This window comes from Nanorana parkeri, unplaced genomic scaffold (assembly GCF_000935625.1).
Source record: "Nanorana parkeri isolate BGI_ZX_2015 unplaced genomic scaffold, ASM93562v1 scaffold726, whole genome shotgun sequence".
Lineage (NCBI taxonomy): Eukaryota > Metazoa > Chordata > Amphibia > Anura > Dicroglossidae > Nanorana > Nanorana parkeri.
The window spans coordinates 624623-644803 of record NW_017306994.1 but is presented as its reverse complement, the minus strand read 5'-3'; the positions used below and the strand labels follow the sequence as shown (position 1 = coordinate 644803).

Genomic DNA, 20181 nt, shown 5'->3' with positions numbered 1-20181 from the left:
GAGCTCCGAGGTGTGCCACTGTCGGGATGGATCCTAACAAGACTGTCGAGATCCACCCCGGAGGCTGATTGACAGCTGCCAGCCCCATCCATTCCTCCAGTCAGTGCTGGAGAAACGGAGAGGGGAATCCCTGTGGGGAGCAGTGACTGACAGTGACCGCTCTCTGCAGGGAGAGGATCGGAAAGTCAACGATCGGCTGACATAATGATATTACAAGCAACTTCATTGTCTCAGTCATTTTGTATAGTAATTTTAGGTAGATCTTGTATATGTGTGTATTGAATAATACTGGTATATCAGTACAGACTCTAGTTTTCTTCTTTTTCTGTTTATGTATATCAGGGATCACTAAATGGCAGACTGCGGTCTGGACATGGACCTAGCAGCGGTTCTGTCTGGACCATGATTGCCAACCTGTGCTGGGTTATGGCTGGCTGACAGTGGCTATGATGGCCTCCAAGGCCATAACACAGTGCAGGCCCCCCCCTCTGTTTCAGTCTTTGGCTGTTAGGACTGCTGGATTCCTAGCAACCAATAATGTCAAGTAGGGCCCGCTTCTACAAATACAAGTGATCTAGGTGGCTTCACAGCCACCCAGATCACTTGCATTAGCCATGATCATGCCCCCCTCACCCTAGGGGTGTGTGTAATTTCTAACAAAACTATTCTAAAAAAATAAACAGTGTGATGCACCACGATCAGAGCTTTAGCACTGTGTCTGGGAACACACACCAGCAGCTGTGCATTGCAGTGCAGCTTCTGGTGTAAACGCAGCCTAAATGGCTGTGGTACGGTCACGGGACTGAGTGACCGTTCTGTCCAGACCCCGATTCGGACCTTGGCTCAATGAAAATTGTATTCACCAGACCCACTTGAATTTTAATTCACTACCCCAATATACTGTATATCATGGCAGCAAATCTGTCTGTACCTCTAGTAACACATCAGGAAAAATGGGACAGGGCTTTTTAGAAATTGCATCATTGCTAAAATCTGCAAGGCGCACAAATGTATCCATATTTTTAGAAATAGTCTTTTATATGAAATTTCTATTTCTCTATACAGTGATACCTTGGTTTACGAGCATAATTTGCTCCGGCAGCATGCTTGTAATCCAAAGCACTTGTATATCAAAGCGAATTTCCCCATAGGAAATAATGGAAATTCAGATGATTCGTTCCACAACCCAAAAATATTCATATAAAAATGATTATAATACTGTACTGTATTATAATACTGTACAAAATATAAAGAAAAATAAACCAATTACTGGTACCTTCGTGGCTAGTGTAAGGGGGACAAGAGAGAGGAGGATTATTGTGTAGGACGACTTTCACTATCGCTAACGAAATCACCGCTATCTCTCGGCTCAATGGAATCTTTTTCATTTCGTGAAACCTTAACAAGGAATCTATCCAATGTGACATTGCATTGTCCTTAAACAGACTCATCGCTCGCACTGCTTCAGCCTCATTCGGTGGCGCTTTTCTACAAAATTTTGCTCTTACTGCAAGACGTTTGCTTGTATATCAAGGCAACATTTTTCAGAAATGTTTGCTTGTCTTGCAAAACACTCTCAAACCAAGTTACTTGTAAACCAAGGTATTACTGTACTGTATATACCTCCTATGGAACATTTGTAGCATTTATCAGAGTACACGCTTATATAGTTGCACTCTACATGTAGGAGTCGAGGGGCTACATTGGCTACTCAGACCCAGGGATTATGACCACATTTCTTTGAGAAGAAGAGAATTGCATTGTATTATTATGCAATATGATTACAATAGTGCAGTATGGTTTTTTTTGTAAGAACCCCATTATATTTGTGTAATCACTTTGTTAGGGCTGGTAATGATTAACATTTTTGTGTTCGATTAATCGAAATTTTTTTAATCGATTAATTGATTAATTTTGATGAATTATAATGCACATACAGATCCAACTACATTAGCCTATACACATAAAGCACAGCAATGAAGTAATAAAATAAACTAGGATCACAGTAATCCAGCACGTTATTAATGTGCCCCACTCAATATGGCCGCCGCTTGAGTGGGGCAACTCAGAATAATAACGTGCTAGATTAGTGTGATCCTAGTTCATTGTATGACTTCATTGCTGTGCTGTATGTGTATAGGCCAATGCCTTGGCTGGCGCTCGTGCAGAGAGTTTTTAAAAAAAAATTAATCGATCAAAAAAATTTTAATCGATCAAAAAGATTAACGATTAAACGAGAAATTAATCGTTAATTTGCACAGCCCTAACTTTTTACAATGCCACTTCATTGTAAGTCTAAATGGTTCACCAATCTATCTCTTTTCCACATAGGTCATAAATATAACTGGCATATACATCGGCTCTGGATTAAGTGCCGGATGTGATACACTGATGTCCCAGGTATTTTCTTTTATATATGCACCTTATTTCAGAATACACTTTCTCACCCCTAAGCCAGATATGTATATTGGAATACCATGGTTACATAGCCCAGTCCATTCATTAATTTGTGCATCTAGCTGTCTCTTCATCAAGGCTATATTTAGGCACCATGCTGCCCTAGGCACACCTGAATTAGAATGCTCTCGTGTGCAAGCTCTTTGTCATGTGATTATTTTAGTAAAAATTACTGTTAGAATGCACAGCATCATCAGCTTCATATGCAAAATCTGTTATCAACTATACAGACCACCAAACAAAAGAAAGAGCTATGAATTAATGCTTGCTGAAATATAAAGAGCCTTAGGGCTCCTCTCAACTCCTTCCCTATTCCTATTCTTCTTCTTATTATTATTATTATTATTTTTATTACTAAGTTCCAAAAAAATCACCAAAATATACATAAGAAAAAGGGGGCTGCAGTGCAGAAAGTGTAATTTGTTGCTTATAAGCTGCCAATATAGTCCTGTAATGTTTCAGGCATCCCTGCCCTGCCACAAGCTAATCACACTATACATTTACACAGCACATAATGCATGGAACCAGATATGACACAAAAAGAAAGAAAAAATGCATAGGACAATGTAACATAGACAAAAAGTTATAACATTATGCAGCAGGTGTGACTACTCATAAAAGTTCAGTCAATCTGGAGTCAGTCTCCACAGTCACGCAGTGAGAGTCTCTAGAGGGAAGTCCCTTGGCCTTAGCCCAAATAATTATCTGAAATGAAAACAAAATAAACACATTTCACAGAAATAAGTATAAATCAAATGGTTAAGAACATGCAGTGATAAAGTATTTCATTTATGAATTCAATAAACTTCAAAGCAGTAATACAACTGTTACTTTGGGGTTGATTTACTAACCTTATAAACACACCACGAACATGTATACACCTCTGTAGTGTTTAGTAAATCACCCCCCTTTGTCTCAGTCTAGGAACCTGATCTATTATCACAAATTTGAAGGTTTTTTCCACTTTCGCAGGCAAAATGTAGAAGACCCCAATATACAGTATGGGGGGAATTTATCAAAGCAATTACAACAGTTTTAGCCTCCTAGATCATTTTTTTTTTACGTGCAAATCTGTCTTTCAACATGTGCCCCTGTTTTCACCTGAGCATGCACTACTTTTCCAACTGCACATGTTTTGCCCAAAGCTTGCACTAATTTTCCAACAGCACATGTTTTTTGCACGTGTTTTGCACCTGTTTTCTTCAGAGCTTGCACTACTTTTTCAATTGCATGTTTTTTGCCCCTGTTTTGCACCTGTTTTCTTCAGAGCTTGCACTACTTTTTCAACTGCACCTTTTTTTCCACCTGTTTTCATCTGCACTTGTTCTGGGTCTGTATGAAACTTGAGCATCACCTAAGAAAACAATCACAACTTAAGAAGTCCCCAAGACCACTTCTTCAAGGTGCGACAGTTAAGCTTTTTGCATGGAGTTACGAGTCTTCTTTCCTGGAGTCTATTAAACCTCATTTATCAACAATATTGCACTGGAATCTGATAATTAGATCTGCCAACACAGTACAGACAGGTTTAATTATAATAAACACTACTCTCCCCATCCCCCTTGCATTCCAGAGGGAGATTCAGCAAAAAGAAACAATTTTCTTTGAGAATTGAACATGTTTTAAGCAATTTATTTATTTTTAATTAATTCTATGTGAATGAGAAATATGTAACAAATATAACATAGGTGTTATCCCAGTTTAGCTACACATGTGGAAATACCCTTTAAGGGCACTGTCCCTATGTCCTGACTCCAAAAAAACTTGGGTACAGAGAGTTCAGTTTGTTTAGTTTTATTAGACTAAAGCTGGCCATACGCTGCTTAGATTTTACAAAGATCTTTCGAACCAAAGAACATTTTTCCGACTTTCTATTAGTTGATGGGGTCGAATCAATGATCGATTTCAAACGTAGTGATGAAAAAAGTTGAAGGAACAGGATTTTTCTAGAACGAAAGAAATTCTAACAGTGAAGGCGATTTTCATTCAGTAAACCTCCATTTGTTCCTAAATCGAACATTAAAAATCAAACAAAATTTCGATCAACATTCGTCAAGTGTCTGATGGCATTAACGGGTGGTAGATAAAGTGTCTGATGGCATTAACGGGTGGTAAATAAAGAAAGATCTTTCATATGAAAATTCATTTGGAAATCTCCTAGTGTATGGCCAGCTTTATGTTTCAGGGGTATGACCCCTTCCTTGTCAGTCCCAGAAGTGTATAAATCCAAATCCTGTTTTATTTGTTCATCATGCACAAGTCTGTCCCTAATTGTAGGGTTCTGCCTAAAGCCTCATATCAGCATATCCTGAAATTCTTAAATATTGGCAATTCATAAATATTGGGATAAACTGTGCACAATATATGCCAACGCTGTCAAATGCACAAGAAAATTTGTTGGCAAAATCCATGAAACTGACACACAAATGGGATTCTCTATTTCTTCATATCACTGTCCTTTTTATTTTTTTAGGAAATCTAGCAAAAATTAGACATTTCAAAGGACTTCCCTTCTCAGTAAACTGAGTAACCTTGAAATCTATAAGATCACTACTAGGAGTTGGTAGTGTTGCCCTGACAACAGTCCTCTCCCTTCTATTGAAAATGTGTATTTCGCTGTTTGCCTGGAGTTTATATCAACTTCCAATAATTAGCTAGCATAATATTAACTACGATTATCATATCTGTGTATGTGTATACTCATTCTTTCAGACATATGGCAGCAAGAATTTGAAGCGAGTGGGAACAATCCTGCAGAGAGGAATTCTTATTCTAATGCTTTGCTGCTTCCCTTGCTGGGCAATATTAATTAATACGGAGCAGATCCTTCTACTGTGCAAACAGAACCCAGATATTGCCAGGTTAGTTGTATTGCCTTCTTTTGTTTCACCTTTAACAAACCATATGTATGAATCAATAACACATGTAGGCACAGTGGCTCAGTTGCTAGGACCTCTACATTGAAGCACTGAGGTCCTCAGTTTGAATCCTGATCAGGACACTAACTGCTTGGAGTTTGCATGTTCTGCCTGTACTTGTGTGGGTTTCCTCTCACACCCCAAAGACATGCTGGAAGGTTTATTGGCTCCTGTCTAAATTGGCCTTGTATGCATGTGAGATAGGGACTTTAGGTTGTAAGCTCCTTGAGGGTGGGGACTGATGTGGATGTTCTCTATGTAAGGTACTGCATACATTGCTGGTGCTATATAAATATCTGTAATAAATGTATTGAGCAAAAGCTGAACTCTATTTTTAACCACTCCCCACTCATATACTCAATGCAGCTTTTTTTTTTTTTAAACTTCCATAATGCATTTTTTCTTGGGGTCTTATGGCAGGTCATGAGACAAAGTCTTCCCAGGATCCTCTTCTCCCTGTGGTGGTGGTGGTGGTGGTGATGGGTGGTCTTCAATACTGCAGAGAAGTGCTGATGTAAAGATGTCATCGCAGTTCTCTGAGCTATTGTACTGGGAGCTGAGTTTGATGTGCTGAGGCATCCCAAGAGGGTGTGTCCATGACTGCTTGGGCTCATAGGAAGTGGGCTGAATGAAGCTGGCTGTTATTCAGTTCAGAAGAGGACTAAAGGCAGAGGGGAGTTTCTCCATGGACAACACTAGAGATGAGGCGAGTATTGCAGCAATAGCTGCATTTTTTATTTTTTAAGTAGCTGGGCAAGTTGTTTCAAATTAAATAAATAAACAGAAGATCTGCTTTAGGGCTGGTTCACACCCCTAACAGTGCATTCCAGAGCAGTCAGGCTCTGGAACGCATTGTATCACACTCCAGCCAGCTCCCAGCTCCCTGCATTCACAGTACTATCGCCCGCAACCAAACGCGTGGCACATTACTGCGTGTGTACCGGTCCAGTTCGATCTGCAAAAATGCTGAAAGCACTATTGACTTCAATGCACAGTCACACCCCCTCCCGCCCCTGAACGCAGGGAGAGGGCAGAAGTCGATACAGTGCATTCCAGAGCCCTTAAGGGAAATCAAAAAGTATTTATTGGAAGGCTTCATTTGCATGGGGCGTGTTTCTCCATATAGCATAAGAGCAGAGAAGAGTGTGGGTAATTCATGTAATTCTATGCAGACGCAGGAGCTGTGAGCCCCCACACGCTGCTTCCGGCAGCTCCGAGTATGACAGGCACACACAGACTATATATAGACATGGATCATCAAGTGCATCTGAGGCCCTAGATTGTCTGTGTGCACATGTCAAAACTTGGAGCTGCAGGAAAACAGTGTGTGAGGGTGCACAGCTCCTGCAACTATATGAAGTTACATGAGCTGCCCACATGCTTCTTCCAGCAGTTCCAGACGCATCAACAACCACCCCTACACGCTGTATGGAGCAACACACCCTGTTTGAATGACACCTAACTCCACAATGACAAAAAAAATAGGCTCTGTGTAAACAATAGATAATGAGTGAATGCGGATACACTTTTGGTGCATGGTCTCTCTGTCTGAGTTTTCAACACTCCTCCTGCTGTAATAAGATGAAAATCACTCTGCTTGCCACATTCTCTGTAGCACAACCTTCATGCATTTATGTCAGTTCTTGATGTCAGTTTTGCAATTCCACTTGCAATGTTTCTGTAGAATTTGTCAAACAGAAAATTAGAGGTGCATTTTAAGTAGTTCTTCCTTTCTTACATTTGTTTTGCACAGTGCAACACGCTGAACAGGCGAGAAGAGCAGCAACAACCATATAAGTTGACAATATAAATTTAAGTTAATAAAACACATATGCATATTATTTTTTTTAGGCTAACGCAAAAGTATGTGATGATCTTTTTACCTGGTCTACCTGTAAGTTTTGTTCTTGTAATAGATCCTGTCTCTTGTATCTGGGACATATTTCTATATTCACGTTTTCTAATTGTTTTAGATAATAATGCTGTAGTTTTTTGTTTTTTTTTTGTTCAAACTTCACCTGTGTTACCTTACCTGTGGTAGGGTGGGCTGCCAAGAGGTGCAAAGTCGAAAGAGTAATTTGTATTTGTGAGTATAGCTGCAAAGAGGTTTGAAGTGATTGTCAGGCAAGAGCATGTTTCATAAACTGGCCCAGGACAGGCAGTGTTCAGGCATAGCTGAATGACAGGCGTAGGTCTAGGCAGATGCTCTTCATGCAGGAGATCAAGGCAGATTGCAAAGAGAAAATTGATCAGGACCAGTGACCAGAACAGGGATTCAAACATGTTTCAAAACCCACAAGGAAAGACAGAAACCTTTTGCTAAGTCATTGATATTGGCCCTCCTTACCATCTTGTCTTGATATTTATTGTGATTGTAATGTCTTCCTTATATTGTAAAGCGCTGCACAAACTGTTGGTGCTATATAAAGCCTGTATAATAATAATAATTGGTATTGTGCTTGTACTTGCTGCTTGGTAATACAAAAGGCAGCCTGGCTCCCTGCACTGCCTAATTGTTGCCAGTAGAGGGCACAGGCATTCGCCTAAGTATAGCAATCCTAGCCTGAATATGAAGCATAAAACCAGGCTATGCACATGGAGAGCAGATAGCTTCCCCTCAGGGGTGAGTGGGAGCCATTGGTTACTTTCTGTTTCTGTAGATTTCCCTCTGTCATATTTTCAATAATAAAATAATGTAAGTGTAAAATGTAAATTGCATGGATCTGTACACGTTTTAATGATTTCATTGTTGTGCATATCAGCATATAATTTGCCTTATGTGTTTATTTTCCTCATTCTGGAGTGCTTACAATTAGAGATTAACCAAGCCCAAATAAAACTGTGACCACCATCCCCTCGCCCTATCAGTGGCAGAAGTTGCAGAGGGGGCATTCTCTAACTATTTTCTTTCATTAAATAAAAAATAGAACAGTGTATGGCTAACGTTGTCGTTGGGAGGTGTTCCTCTGTGAAATTCTTTATCCCTGGCTAATGCTGATTTTCAGTATTCTCTCTCCCAGAGGTACCTTCTGAGTTAGAGTCCTGACCACTAAGTATCTACTAAGTATCCTTTAATGGCACTTGTAGTTGCTGATAGCACTGAACCTTATGTCCATCCCAGTGCCTTTTTTCTTGGCAACACCGATGCTTAGGCAACCTAAGAGTTCATTTTCTGGACTCTGATAGCCAGAATTCTTAGAAGGGCCCAACTCCTGCAAGTTTCCACTGTTTAGAGACTTACAAGCTAGAGGCTAATCAGCTTAGATCCTTGCTGAAGCACAATGCACCCTCAACCTTTTAAGGGCCTATGGGGTGTTGTTTTCCCTCCATCATAGGAGGACTCCTGTCTCAGGACTGTCCTCATATCTGAGAATCAAAACCGTTTCCCCAGAGCAGTTGGTTGCCTCTTTGGGGGTCTTGCTAGGAGTAGGTCCCTTGACATGGACTCTGACATCGCTTTGGTTCTTTACACCTGCACCTATAGGAAGGTTTGGGAGTTCTCCCTATAACAAGGCTACTGATCTGGTTCCAATTCTGGATGACATTGAGGATGTTACTCTCAACCATATGGTTCTCTTTAGAGGTACTGTTTTTTTCCCTCTGGGCCTCTCCATCCTGTCATCTCCATTTTAGAGATGAATTTGTGCACTTGGGCATGCTTTATCATTGCTGGAGGGCTTGGTGTTCCCTTTTCAGCAGAGAGCTCATGATGCATCCGGAAACTTCCCATGTCAGATAGTACAAGTCCAGACACTTGCATTTCCATGCCCTTAATCAGCTAGGTAGGTACTGTAGTGGGTTCCTCTGTTCGCCACATTGTTTTTCTGGTGTTGCTCCACCAATATGGGGTGGGTGTCTTCCCACTCCTAACTGTGTTGGTGTAAGATACTTCTCGCACCCTCTTTTCCCCTTTGTTTCTCAATCTCTCTATTTGAGTTGTCTCCAACTCATTAGGTCCGCCTTGGAGCTTTATGCTAGGTTATCTCCCATGAGATGGCTGTCCTAGACATGCTCCTTCTTCTGCTCCTTCTTGCATCCTTCTTCCCTGATGCCTAGGATCGTTCAACAATTGGACCTTTTGTCATCCTTAGACCCACTGACCTTACCTTGTGGAGCACAAAGATTTTTGTACTTACTGTAAAATCTTTTTCTCAAAGTCCATTGAGAGACAAAGGTTCCACCCTCTGTGTTTAATGGGCTTTTTTACTGCTCATTCACAAAAGGCATGACGGTTATAAACAGGGGCTAGACTTCAATGTTTCTTTCTGTTTGCCAGTGTCCAAACCCCATGTAGACAGCAGCATATAACCCAACTGTTCCAGATTTCCTGAATTCATCTGTCCCTAGGCACTCAATTTTCTTGCATAAATTCCTCTGTGAGCTTTTCATTGTACAAAGTATATTCCTTTGGATATATTCCTCAAATTACATATTACCCTCCAGTATGCTCCTTCTTGAATATGATCTTTGTTCATCTCATACATCTCATATTGCAGCACTATCTGTATACTGTCAGTACATACCAGGTTATATAGGTGCATATACACATTTGTATATATGGTTATTTTCCTTTGTACCAATCCTTATCATAGGTATTTTGATCTGATCTAAAATAATGGATTGTTCACAGCTTTATATCACTTTTGGAAACTCTGGGATGTAGGCTGTGACGGACCCCAGTACTCAGGATGAGTATGTCCGCCGCTGTATTCTTCCTTGCTCAGGAGATGTTGCAACCCGCTGATCTTTAGCTCCCAGTTTCCCCAGTCACTAGTCGAGACCGAGTGTAGGGTGAAACAAACTTTATTAAGAAACTGTGCAACCTTTTATACAGAAAGTGATCAGATCAGATTATAATCCTATCACCTCCACCCTGCCCTCCTCGGACATTCTGTCTGCACAACACCACAGGGGTCTACCTGCTAAAGAGCTCCAGACAGCCATAGCAGGAGCCTGGCCAGAATGTCATTGTTCTGAGCTCTTTCAGAGTACAAAGGGAGATAACGAGGGTTGACAGTCTTTTCATAAACAGGTTACACAGCATAACACACTTAACCTCCCTGGCGGTAATCCCGAGTCTGGCTCGGGGTGAATTTTCAATGCTAGGAGCGGTAACCCCGAGCCAGACTCGGGGCTGCAGAGAAAAGTGACACTGCTATGGATATTTTACCTTTTTGTTGTGACTCTTGTTTTTATGCTTGTATTTGTATTGTGTGTTGTTTTGTTAAAACAAAAATACAATAAGAATGATCTGATTTAAAAATCCTGCGTTCTGTTCTATACTGTGTATGTGCTAAATTGTACTTTATATGCTTATTTTTATCACAGGCAGTATTTCTTCAGCAGTTGCAATCAAAATATTTATACAATCAGGTAAAAGTTGAATCAACATTCCATAGTAACATATTCGTTTCAGTTGCAGGCATTTTCTCCTAATTAATAATGCAAAAACATGGCACAAGGCATGTAAAAATGTTTTAAATGCACTGGAACTTAATTAGGATTAAACGATGAGGTAATTGCTATGGTTTATATGTGCTTTGCCTTACTAATAAACATATAAGTGCTCATATAATTGCATAGGAAGATGTAATGGAGCTTATCTTACAATATAAACTATGCGGCTATTTTCAGGGAAGATAGATGGTGTATATAGCAATGGCCGACCAATCTCTGGTCTTGCAATCTGCAGCTAGTATCATAGTTCTGCACATAGCACGTTATGACTTTATAAAAACCTACCCTGACTTTTGTATAAAATGTAGGGCTGTTACTGATTAAAATTTTCGTGTTCGATGAATCAAAATGTTTTTAATCGATTCATTTTTATTAATTATAACGCACATAGAGATCCAACTACATTGGCCTATACATATACAGCACAGCAATGAAGTAATAATTCTATGAAAAATATGTGTCCTGGAACAAGCACTATTTCCCTCCAATCCAGCTAAAATAAGAGTTTTGCTTCCTGACAGGACTTTTAAACACAAGTTTCAGTTTGTATAGGAACAGTGTGTAAAGAAACCATTAACAGAGCATTTGCAAAGCTTTCAGCAAGCTTCGGGCTTACTGAAAGCAACCCTCAGCAGGCTTTAGAAAACTTCAGGCTCCATGCACATTACTGTAATAATGCACTTTTCAAGCTGCAGGAATGATTATTTTTTAGAAAATTAACCTTTGTTCTGAGTTGTGCAGCCTTAAAATGTATGTGAAAGTTGTAAACAACACACAAAGACACTAGGGACTATTATACACACTCAGCCCCACTTTCAGTTAAAAAAAATTATATATAGACGGATACCTTTTCTTTCGCTGTGGTCACAATACCTTTCCCACATCAGAGCCTTCAGGAAACACTCGGCAGATTCCATCAACACCTTCTGCCAACATTATACAAAGAACTCTGCAGACAGCATGCCTCCTGTCACCGTCAATTAAACTGTGGAGGGGTGGACAGGGACGTAGCAGCTGAGTCTGACTGTAGAACCACAGGCACATCCTGCATTATTACAGCATCCAGTAGCTCCCAAATCAAGAGAAGTAATGCAAACTGACCAGACTAGGATGGATCTGCTTTCGTGCCTAGTGTGGTCAGTCTGAAATAGAAACCATGGGGAACTAGTGGGATCACCAGGTATTTAGCAAAAACATAGGCAATAAAAAACAAAAAAAAGTTACAGTCTACATTTAGTAGGAAGTAAATGTATAACACAACACCTATATGGAATATTATATTTTGGGGTAACAAACACTTTAAGAGTATACCGACTTGGAAATTTCTACTTACTTTCAAAAGTCAACAGCTAAGCCCTCATATCCATCTCAAACCATTTCTCTGGTCGCTGAAGCGTGACGTCATGGACATCAACGTCACCGGACTCCTCCCCCCTTCCCTTCGTTAGCCGACAGAGCCACTTGGGGAAGGGGGAGGAGTCTGGTGACGTCAATGTCCGTTACGTCACCGGATCTCCGACGGAACTCCCGGAAGACCCGGAAGACGGCGGAGAGGTGAGTAGCGATCAAAAAAAATTTAATTGATCAAAAAAATTAACAATTAATCGAGGAATTAATCGTTAATTTCCGCAGCCCCAATAAAATGTAATTTATTTTCATGCAGAATGACATAAACATATGTTTTCCTTTTCTAGGGTATAATATGGCCTCCATTTTTCACTGGTGTAGCAGTAAACATCATCAATGCTGTTGTCAATGCTATTTTCATATACGTCCTTAAGATGGGCATAGAGTAAGTATGTCACATTTATTTAAGTTTCATTGTAATACTGAGAACAACCTAAAGGCAATCATTTTACAAAAAATGTACCCAACTATTTCACAAATGTACATTAGTACTGCCAGGGCCGGTGGTAGGATTCGTGCCTACACAGGCAAGGTGCATTTTTGCGCCCCCCTCCCCGACCCCCTGTAAAAACAGGGCATTTTGACAAGTATTTATTGGAACAATGCATCATTCCTTCTATACCTGAATTCCTCTGGTATGTCATAGAGAAAAGTAAACAAAGTGTGACATTCCTTATTCTACAAAGATATTCTAAGAGGGTCCTGGATTGATTTGTTGGTACCTTTAGAATAGAATATAAATAACTTTGATGATAGTGATATTTACAAATGTTTTATGCAATTAGTATCACACATGCCTTCAATCTTGTAATCAGTTATTCAGCAAATTTCAATGGAGAAAAGTAGTCACTCTGCTGTTTGTTATCCTTGTGTGCGCTACACTGAACATGAACTAGAGATAGCAAAGGAGAGAGTTGTCTGAGGAGATCAGAAAGAACATTATAGACCAGTATGTCATATGTAAAAACTTTGAAGACCATTTCCAAGCAGATTAATGTTCCCGTGACTACAATTGCAAATATTATTAAGAGGTTTAGGATCCACTGGAGTGTGGCCATCCTGTCTGAGCATGGCTACGAGAGGATAATTGACCACAGATTGAACAGAAGGATAGTGTAAATTATAGACAAAAAGCCAAGGAAAATTCCAAAGAGATACAAGCTGAACTCCAAGGTCAAGGTCCGATTGCACCATCCGTCACATTTTGAGCACAGTGAGAACAGTGGTCTCAAAGGAAGGAAACCAGGGGGACTAGAAAAACACAAAAAAGCCTGCCTGGAATTTGCTAAAATGCATACTGACTATCCACAATACTTCTGGGAGAATGACCTTTAGACAGTTAAAACAAAAATGAAGCTTTTTGGCAAATCACATCAACTCTATGTTCACAGTTGAAAGAAAAAAAACCTTTTAAAGGAAAGAACACCGTACCTACTATGAAACATAGAGGAGGCTTAATTACTTTTTGGCGTGCTTTTATGCAATTGCCATGGGTTGTCTTGAATCTCTGAAGAGCACAACTAAATGTAAACTAATCAAGGAATTCTGAATCAAAATGCCCTACCCAGTGTCTGAAAGCAACTGTCTCAGTAGCAGGTCATCGGTCTTCCATCAGGAAAATTATCCAAACAATATAGCTAAAAGCACCCAAAAATGGCTGAGAACCAGGGAGCGGATACTGGGTGACACCCTGCCGTGACGTCATTGCGCATGCGCGTGACATCACCACGCACGTGCACGATGATGTCACAGCGCATGCACGGCTATGCTGGTGATACCTGCTGGCAGCCATCTTGGTGGTGGATGCTGGCAGAGAGAGGAGGGGACGTTCACCCGGTGGGATAAGGTATGCCGTCGAGTCCCCTACTCTTTCCTGCAACTGTCGGGCTCTCAATCAATGACTGGCAAGCATTTTGGTGTCACCCGAGTGCGGGCCGCACCCCACTTGTGACGCCACTGCTAAGAACAAACATTAGCCTTCTATGGAACCTGATCTGAATCCTTTTGGACATCTATGGAAACCGTGCCCTTTAACCTGAGACAACTAGAACAGTTTGCTCAAGTAGAGTGGTCCTAACTACCTGTTGGCTGGTGCACAAGTCTCATTGAGAGCTACAGAAATCACTTGTTTGCAGTGATTACCTCTAAAGGTTGTGCAACAAAATATAAGATTAAAGGTACCATCATTTTTGTCCATGCCATTTCTATATTTAATTTACATTTCTGCCATTTAAATATTCTGTTGAATCAAAATCAAAATTGTTATTGAATATTAAATAAACAATGATGGATGACAATTACTTATCTCAGTTTTAAATTATTTCAGAGAAAATTGTGGCTTCTTTTTTTAATGTGCATATCTGTAATATTCGGGCACCTTCCTCCTTTAATAATGTTGAAATTACTGTTTTAGTAGTTCCAAAAGGTACTTGTAAAGAAAAAAGTTATATTCATACTTCTCTTACCCCCGTCTTCCACAACCCTTCTGGGAGGATTGCTAGCGAGTGCAGAGCAGACAAGACACTGAAGTCCATTGCAAATGTGTCTTCTATTGAGTTTTGCTCTGTATTCTTCAGGATCTAGCAGAAAGAAATGTGATGTCATCCTCCCTTGAACACTGTGGGCATTAGTTGGGGGTAAAGTAACTATAAATCTAACTTTTTCTTTACAGTAACATTTTGGAACTTCTAACATTAGGTGATTATTAAAGGGGTGAAGGGACCCAGACAGTATAAGTAGACATTACATTTTACAGCAAGGTCCGTTTTAATCAAATGTGTTTTTGTATTTACTTAGTCTATTGCTTAATATTTGCATATGAAAATACTGTATGTATTACCATTGTAATAGGTTAATTGTATATTTGTTTTTCAGAGGTTCAGCTTGGGCAAACACAATTTCTCAGTGGACAATGTCACTTTTACTTTTTACATACACAGTGGTTAAAAAAGTGCATGTGGAAACATGGGGAGGTATGCTACATAGTAACAGTTATTTACACTGAAAATGTTTCAATGTTCTTTGAGCAAAGCAACAGGTTTACTTCAATGTTGCCACTACCTAACTTACATGTATTGACCTTCCCTTCACTCCCCCACTGGTACCTTTGACTGAAAAGAGAAATACCTGGCCTAAATAGTGGCATGCTGAGAACAGAAGGGCCCTGGCTGCCAGCAAAGTGTACTTTAACAATACATATTTTGTACCAGTATTGAAAATTATAGTTTATAAATCTGAAAACATTAAAACCTAAAAAACATTATTTTTTCCTTTAAAACAATCCTGTGCTTTGTCCTTGCAGCACAAAGGAACAGGTTCACTGTAATAGTGGATTTACCAACACCACATTCTTCTTCAACCCCTGGGACGTAAGAAAATGACCCAATATTTCTGGATATTTGTGAGCATGTGACTCATTGCCCCATGTTCCTTACTCCCATATGACAATGTTGGTAATTGGTTGCTCAGGCATATAGCGCTGTCACATGGGTGTGGGAACAGAGTCCTGAGTTTGCACAGGGCTTCCTGTCCCTGCCCCTATAAACCAAATAGTATGGCAGGGAAAAAAGTAATGTAAATATAAATAACTGGCTTGCCTGAATTGGCAAAGCACAGGTTCACTTTAACGTAACATTCAGTATTTGGCAATTAAAAGGATAAAACTCTTCATACATAATTCTGCAATGCTGTTATATTAATTTTATATCAACTGTTATAGTTCTTTTTAGATATACATGGTTGACCTGCTGTTTTGGAAAAATGTCTCTTCTCAGGATGGTCCAAAGACTGCCTTCAGGAGTGGGATATATTCTTACGCCTTGCTATCCCGAGCATGCTGATGCTTTGCATTGAATGGTGGAGTATTGAAATCGGAGGTTTTTTCACAGGTTGGCATCTACTATGGATATACTTTTCTACTGGTTCTTGTTGCAGCATCCCCTTTATAGTTTCAGGAAGCCTGTTCACCTGCAGAGATTGGGCCAAGAGGCCATCAGTTTGCATCCTGATTGGATAAGCTTCCTATTAAGGGCAATTTGTAAAACTCAAAGTAGTGTGTTAGCTCATGGGAATGACTTGTTTTTTGCATTTCAAATTGAGTTCAGTTATAAAAATTGCTTGTCCTGACTTTGCTGATTGTCCTGACCTCGGCTGTGTATATGGATTGGCTCTGAATATGGGTTTGGCTCTAGTTCTGGTTACCCCAGGCAACAGCATTTGGCAACACTTCCCAACTATGCCTCTAACTCACCCTTCAGTACTCATCCTAACTGGATGGATAAAACCTTTTATCTCCATCTGCCATCTCCACATTTCCTATCTTACCAGATAATCTGGAGCTTATGTTCCTTGGGGTACCTGAGTACCAGTTCATACATGTAAATCATCTTGGTGGCTGCCATTGGTGAAGCATGCATGTTGGCACAAAAAGACAGATGCTAGATTTCATATTCAACCTAAACAATAGAATACCCAGCAAAACATGATACGTTTGTAGCCTACTCCACAAAGTACCTTGTTCATGGTAGTATTGTAAGAAATCCCAAGGTTCATATTAAATCAATTTATATATTCATTTAATGAATTCATATAGGTATATGGTGGATGATTCTTAAAAGGTGTAGCTTGACAAAATGATGTACAGTTGACACAGACGTCAATAGAATTGTAATTGGGTTTCTCTGAGACTGGTGTAAATAAGGGATTTGTTTTTTAGCATGCTTATATGCCCGGCGGATCTCATCCCTTTTGTTCTCTTTGAGATCAATGGGCACCTTGAGATGTTAAAATGGTTTTACACCAAGTGGTATTGTGGGAGTATCCATTGTGTAGGAAAGTCACACAAGATAACATGCATATCTATACTCTTCGTAGACAAAATGGAGCCAGCCAGGGGATGGGTAACCTAAGTGGTGATTAGATCAAAGGCATTTAAGTTGTCATCCAATCGGTATCGTGAGACAGCACTGATTAGGGTTGGTGGACCAATCAGGGGTTTCTGATGATAACGAATGGGTATAGTGAGGATAAAGAGTCTGAGGCCCTGGGAGGAAAGGAGAGCCATTCGGAGACAGAGGACCTGAGAGGAGACGAGCCATTGTGGGACAGAGGAGCTGGGAGGAGGAAGCCATTTTGGGACCCAGAGTGCAGAATCTGTGTACCTCTTACAGGATGGGTAATAACTGTACCTTCAATTGTCAAATTATGCCAGCCAATTTGCATATATAATGCTTGTGTTGTAGAGGTGTTGGGTTAGTGCTTTCCCTGGTTTAGTAGTGTATTTAATATAGTTGGTTTGCTATTGCTGTGTTAGTGTTCCTGTGTGTAGTACTCCTTGATATGATTTGGTGTTTTTGTTATTACTGTAATAGTTTCTTTATCAATAATCAAGCTGTGTATGTTTAAATTCCTGTTACCATATATTTTTTTTAAACCTACAGTTTATGGTGTGTGTTTCTTAGCTGACCTACCCCTCTCCAGCAGTAGAAAGTGGGTGTTGATCAATAATACGGATATTATATATTAAAATTCATATTATTAGTGTTATACATATTATGATTAGTTCAAATCACCCCTTTTTTCTTACAGTATGTACACGTTTCACACAATTCATTCCATTCTCTCATTTCCAAAAAGTTTTAATAAATTGTAAAAGACAAAAAAACAAAGAACTTATTCATAATATCTAAAAAAAACAGTAGCAAATAAGAACATGCAGAGATGAACACACTCCATATCCTCTCCAGAGAACATCTCTGCAAAAGTCAAGACAAGTCGAAAGACAAGAGGAAAAAAACAGAGAAGAATAGAAATAAGGATAAAAATGGAAACAAAAACCCCCCTTGTTCATAGCAGTATGTACACATCAGGGACATGCGGTCAGGGGAGGCAGGTGAGGCAGAGCCTCAACTAGTATCAGGCCTTGTTCACACAGCTCACACAATTCATTCCATTCTCTCACATAGGGAGCTGCCTGAAAGCTACAGTGCAGGAGGACTGAATGAGGAAATGCTTCCTTATGGATAATATTATTCTCCGAGGTGCCCCTCTTAGGTCTAGTTGAAGGCCTGCATTTTAGTGATAAGTAGTGTTTTTACTGAATGCTTACATGGTGACATGTCAGGAATTTAGATCTAGAAAGGATTGTCACCAGCACACCAAAAGTTTTGAAGCAAAAAGTCCTTTATTGACAAATCGCCATCCAATACAAGCACTTTCGGGGTCTCAGCAGTACCCCTTCATCAGGCTCAGAATGACACAGTAAAGCAAACCATCACCTTTAAATAGACATACCAGTGCATATTAAAAACAGACCACTCCCACCAGTTGCAGCTGGAACACCGTATATTCCCGCCATTCTGCACTCAAATGAGGCTCACCTGTAATCCACTAATGTACACAGCGAGTTGTAATGATATGGCCGTTAGCTGGAAGTAACATCAGCTGGTTGCCTAGGGTACAGGACGCTGGCATGCACAGTGGACAAGTAGCGAACTGCAGTCATAAGCACAATTTGACAGTGCAGTCAGTGCAGGCAAAAGACATTAAGTGGGTGTTGATCAATAATACGGATATTATATATTAAAATTCATATTATTAGTGTTATACATATTATGATTAGTTCAAATCACCCCTTTTTTCTTACAGTATGTACACGTTTCACACAATTCATTCCATTCTCTCATTTCCAAAAAGTTTTAATAAATTGTAAAAGACAAAAAAACAAAGAACTTATTCATAATATCTAAAAAAAACAGTAGCAAATAAGAACATGCAGAGATGAACACACTCCATATCCTCTCCAGAGAACATCTCTGCAAAAGTCAAGACAAGTCGAAAGACAAGAGGAAAAAAACAGAGAAGAATAGAAATAAGGATAAAAATGGAAACAAAAACCCCCCTTGTTCATAGCAGTATGTACACATCAGTGACATGAGGTCAGGGGAGGCAGAGCCGCACCTAGTATCAGGCCTTGTTCACACAGTGTAAAGTCGAGCCATACAGATCCGTGCAACGTGCACAGCCGTATCGGGCCATTCCCGGGAGGGACGGGTGCTGCGTGTGATTGTGGGGGGGAATGCCTCACCCAGCACGGAAGGTACCGCACGTCACTGGTACACGTTTCACACAATTCATTCCATTCTCTCACATAGGGAGCTGCCTGAAAGCTACAGTGCAGGAGGACTGAATGAGGAAATGCTTCCTTATGGATAATATTATTCTCCGAGGTGCCCCTCTTAGGTCTAGTTGAAGGCCTGCATTTTAGTGATAAGTAGTGTTTTTACTGAATGCTTACATGGTGACATGTCAGGAATTTAGATCTAGAAAGGATTGTCACCAGCACACCAAAAGTTTTGAAGCAAAAAGTCCTTTATTGACAAATCGCCATCCAATACAAGCACTTTCGGGGTCTCAGCAGTACCCCTTCATCAGGCTCAGAATGACACAGTAAAGCAAACCATCACCTTTAAATAGACATACCAGTGCATATTAAAAACAGACCACTCCCACCAGTTGCAGCTGGAAAACCGTATATTCCCGCCATTCTGCACTCAAATGAGGCTCACCTGTAATCCACTAATGTACACAGCGAGTTGTAATGATATGGCCGTTAGCTGGAAGTAACATCAGCTGGTTGCCTAGGGTACAGGACGCTGGCATGCACAGTGGACAAGTAGCGAACTGCAGTCATAAGCACAATTTGACAGTGCAGTCAGTGCAGGCAAAAGACATTCCCCATTAACAACCCACATTAGGATAAGATTATGCTGACATTGGTGGTGCACATATAAGCCCACAGGAGTAAACATGTGAAGCATATTCATATAGGGACACATCATTTAACGTTGTATTGATATATAATCGCACAAAAGAATACATTTGAGCCAAAAGTTATGGTGTCAAGCACACAGGGGAATGTAAAACAGTAGAGAAGACCGTAAAT

General features: G+C 40.1%; 1 protein-coding gene across 1 annotated transcript in view; it reads left to right on the top strand.

Moving 5' to 3' along the window:
• Positions 1 to 20181, top strand: part of LOC108793166 (multidrug and toxin extrusion protein 2-like) — a 42785-nt gene that overhangs the window by 3112 nt on the left and 19492 nt on the right. Inside the window, exons 3-9 of the mRNA XM_018564108.1 lie at positions 2332 to 2400; positions 5170 to 5318; positions 7227 to 7269; positions 10704 to 10748; positions 12527 to 12624; positions 15114 to 15211; positions 16013 to 16126. Of these exons, the coding sequence (XP_018419610.1) occupies positions 2332 to 2400; positions 5170 to 5318; positions 7227 to 7269; positions 10704 to 10748; positions 12527 to 12624; positions 15114 to 15211; positions 16013 to 16126 (616 nt within the window). The remainder of the gene's footprint in view (positions 1 to 2331; positions 2401 to 5169; positions 5319 to 7226; positions 7270 to 10703; positions 10749 to 12526; positions 12625 to 15113; positions 15212 to 16012; positions 16127 to 20181) is intronic.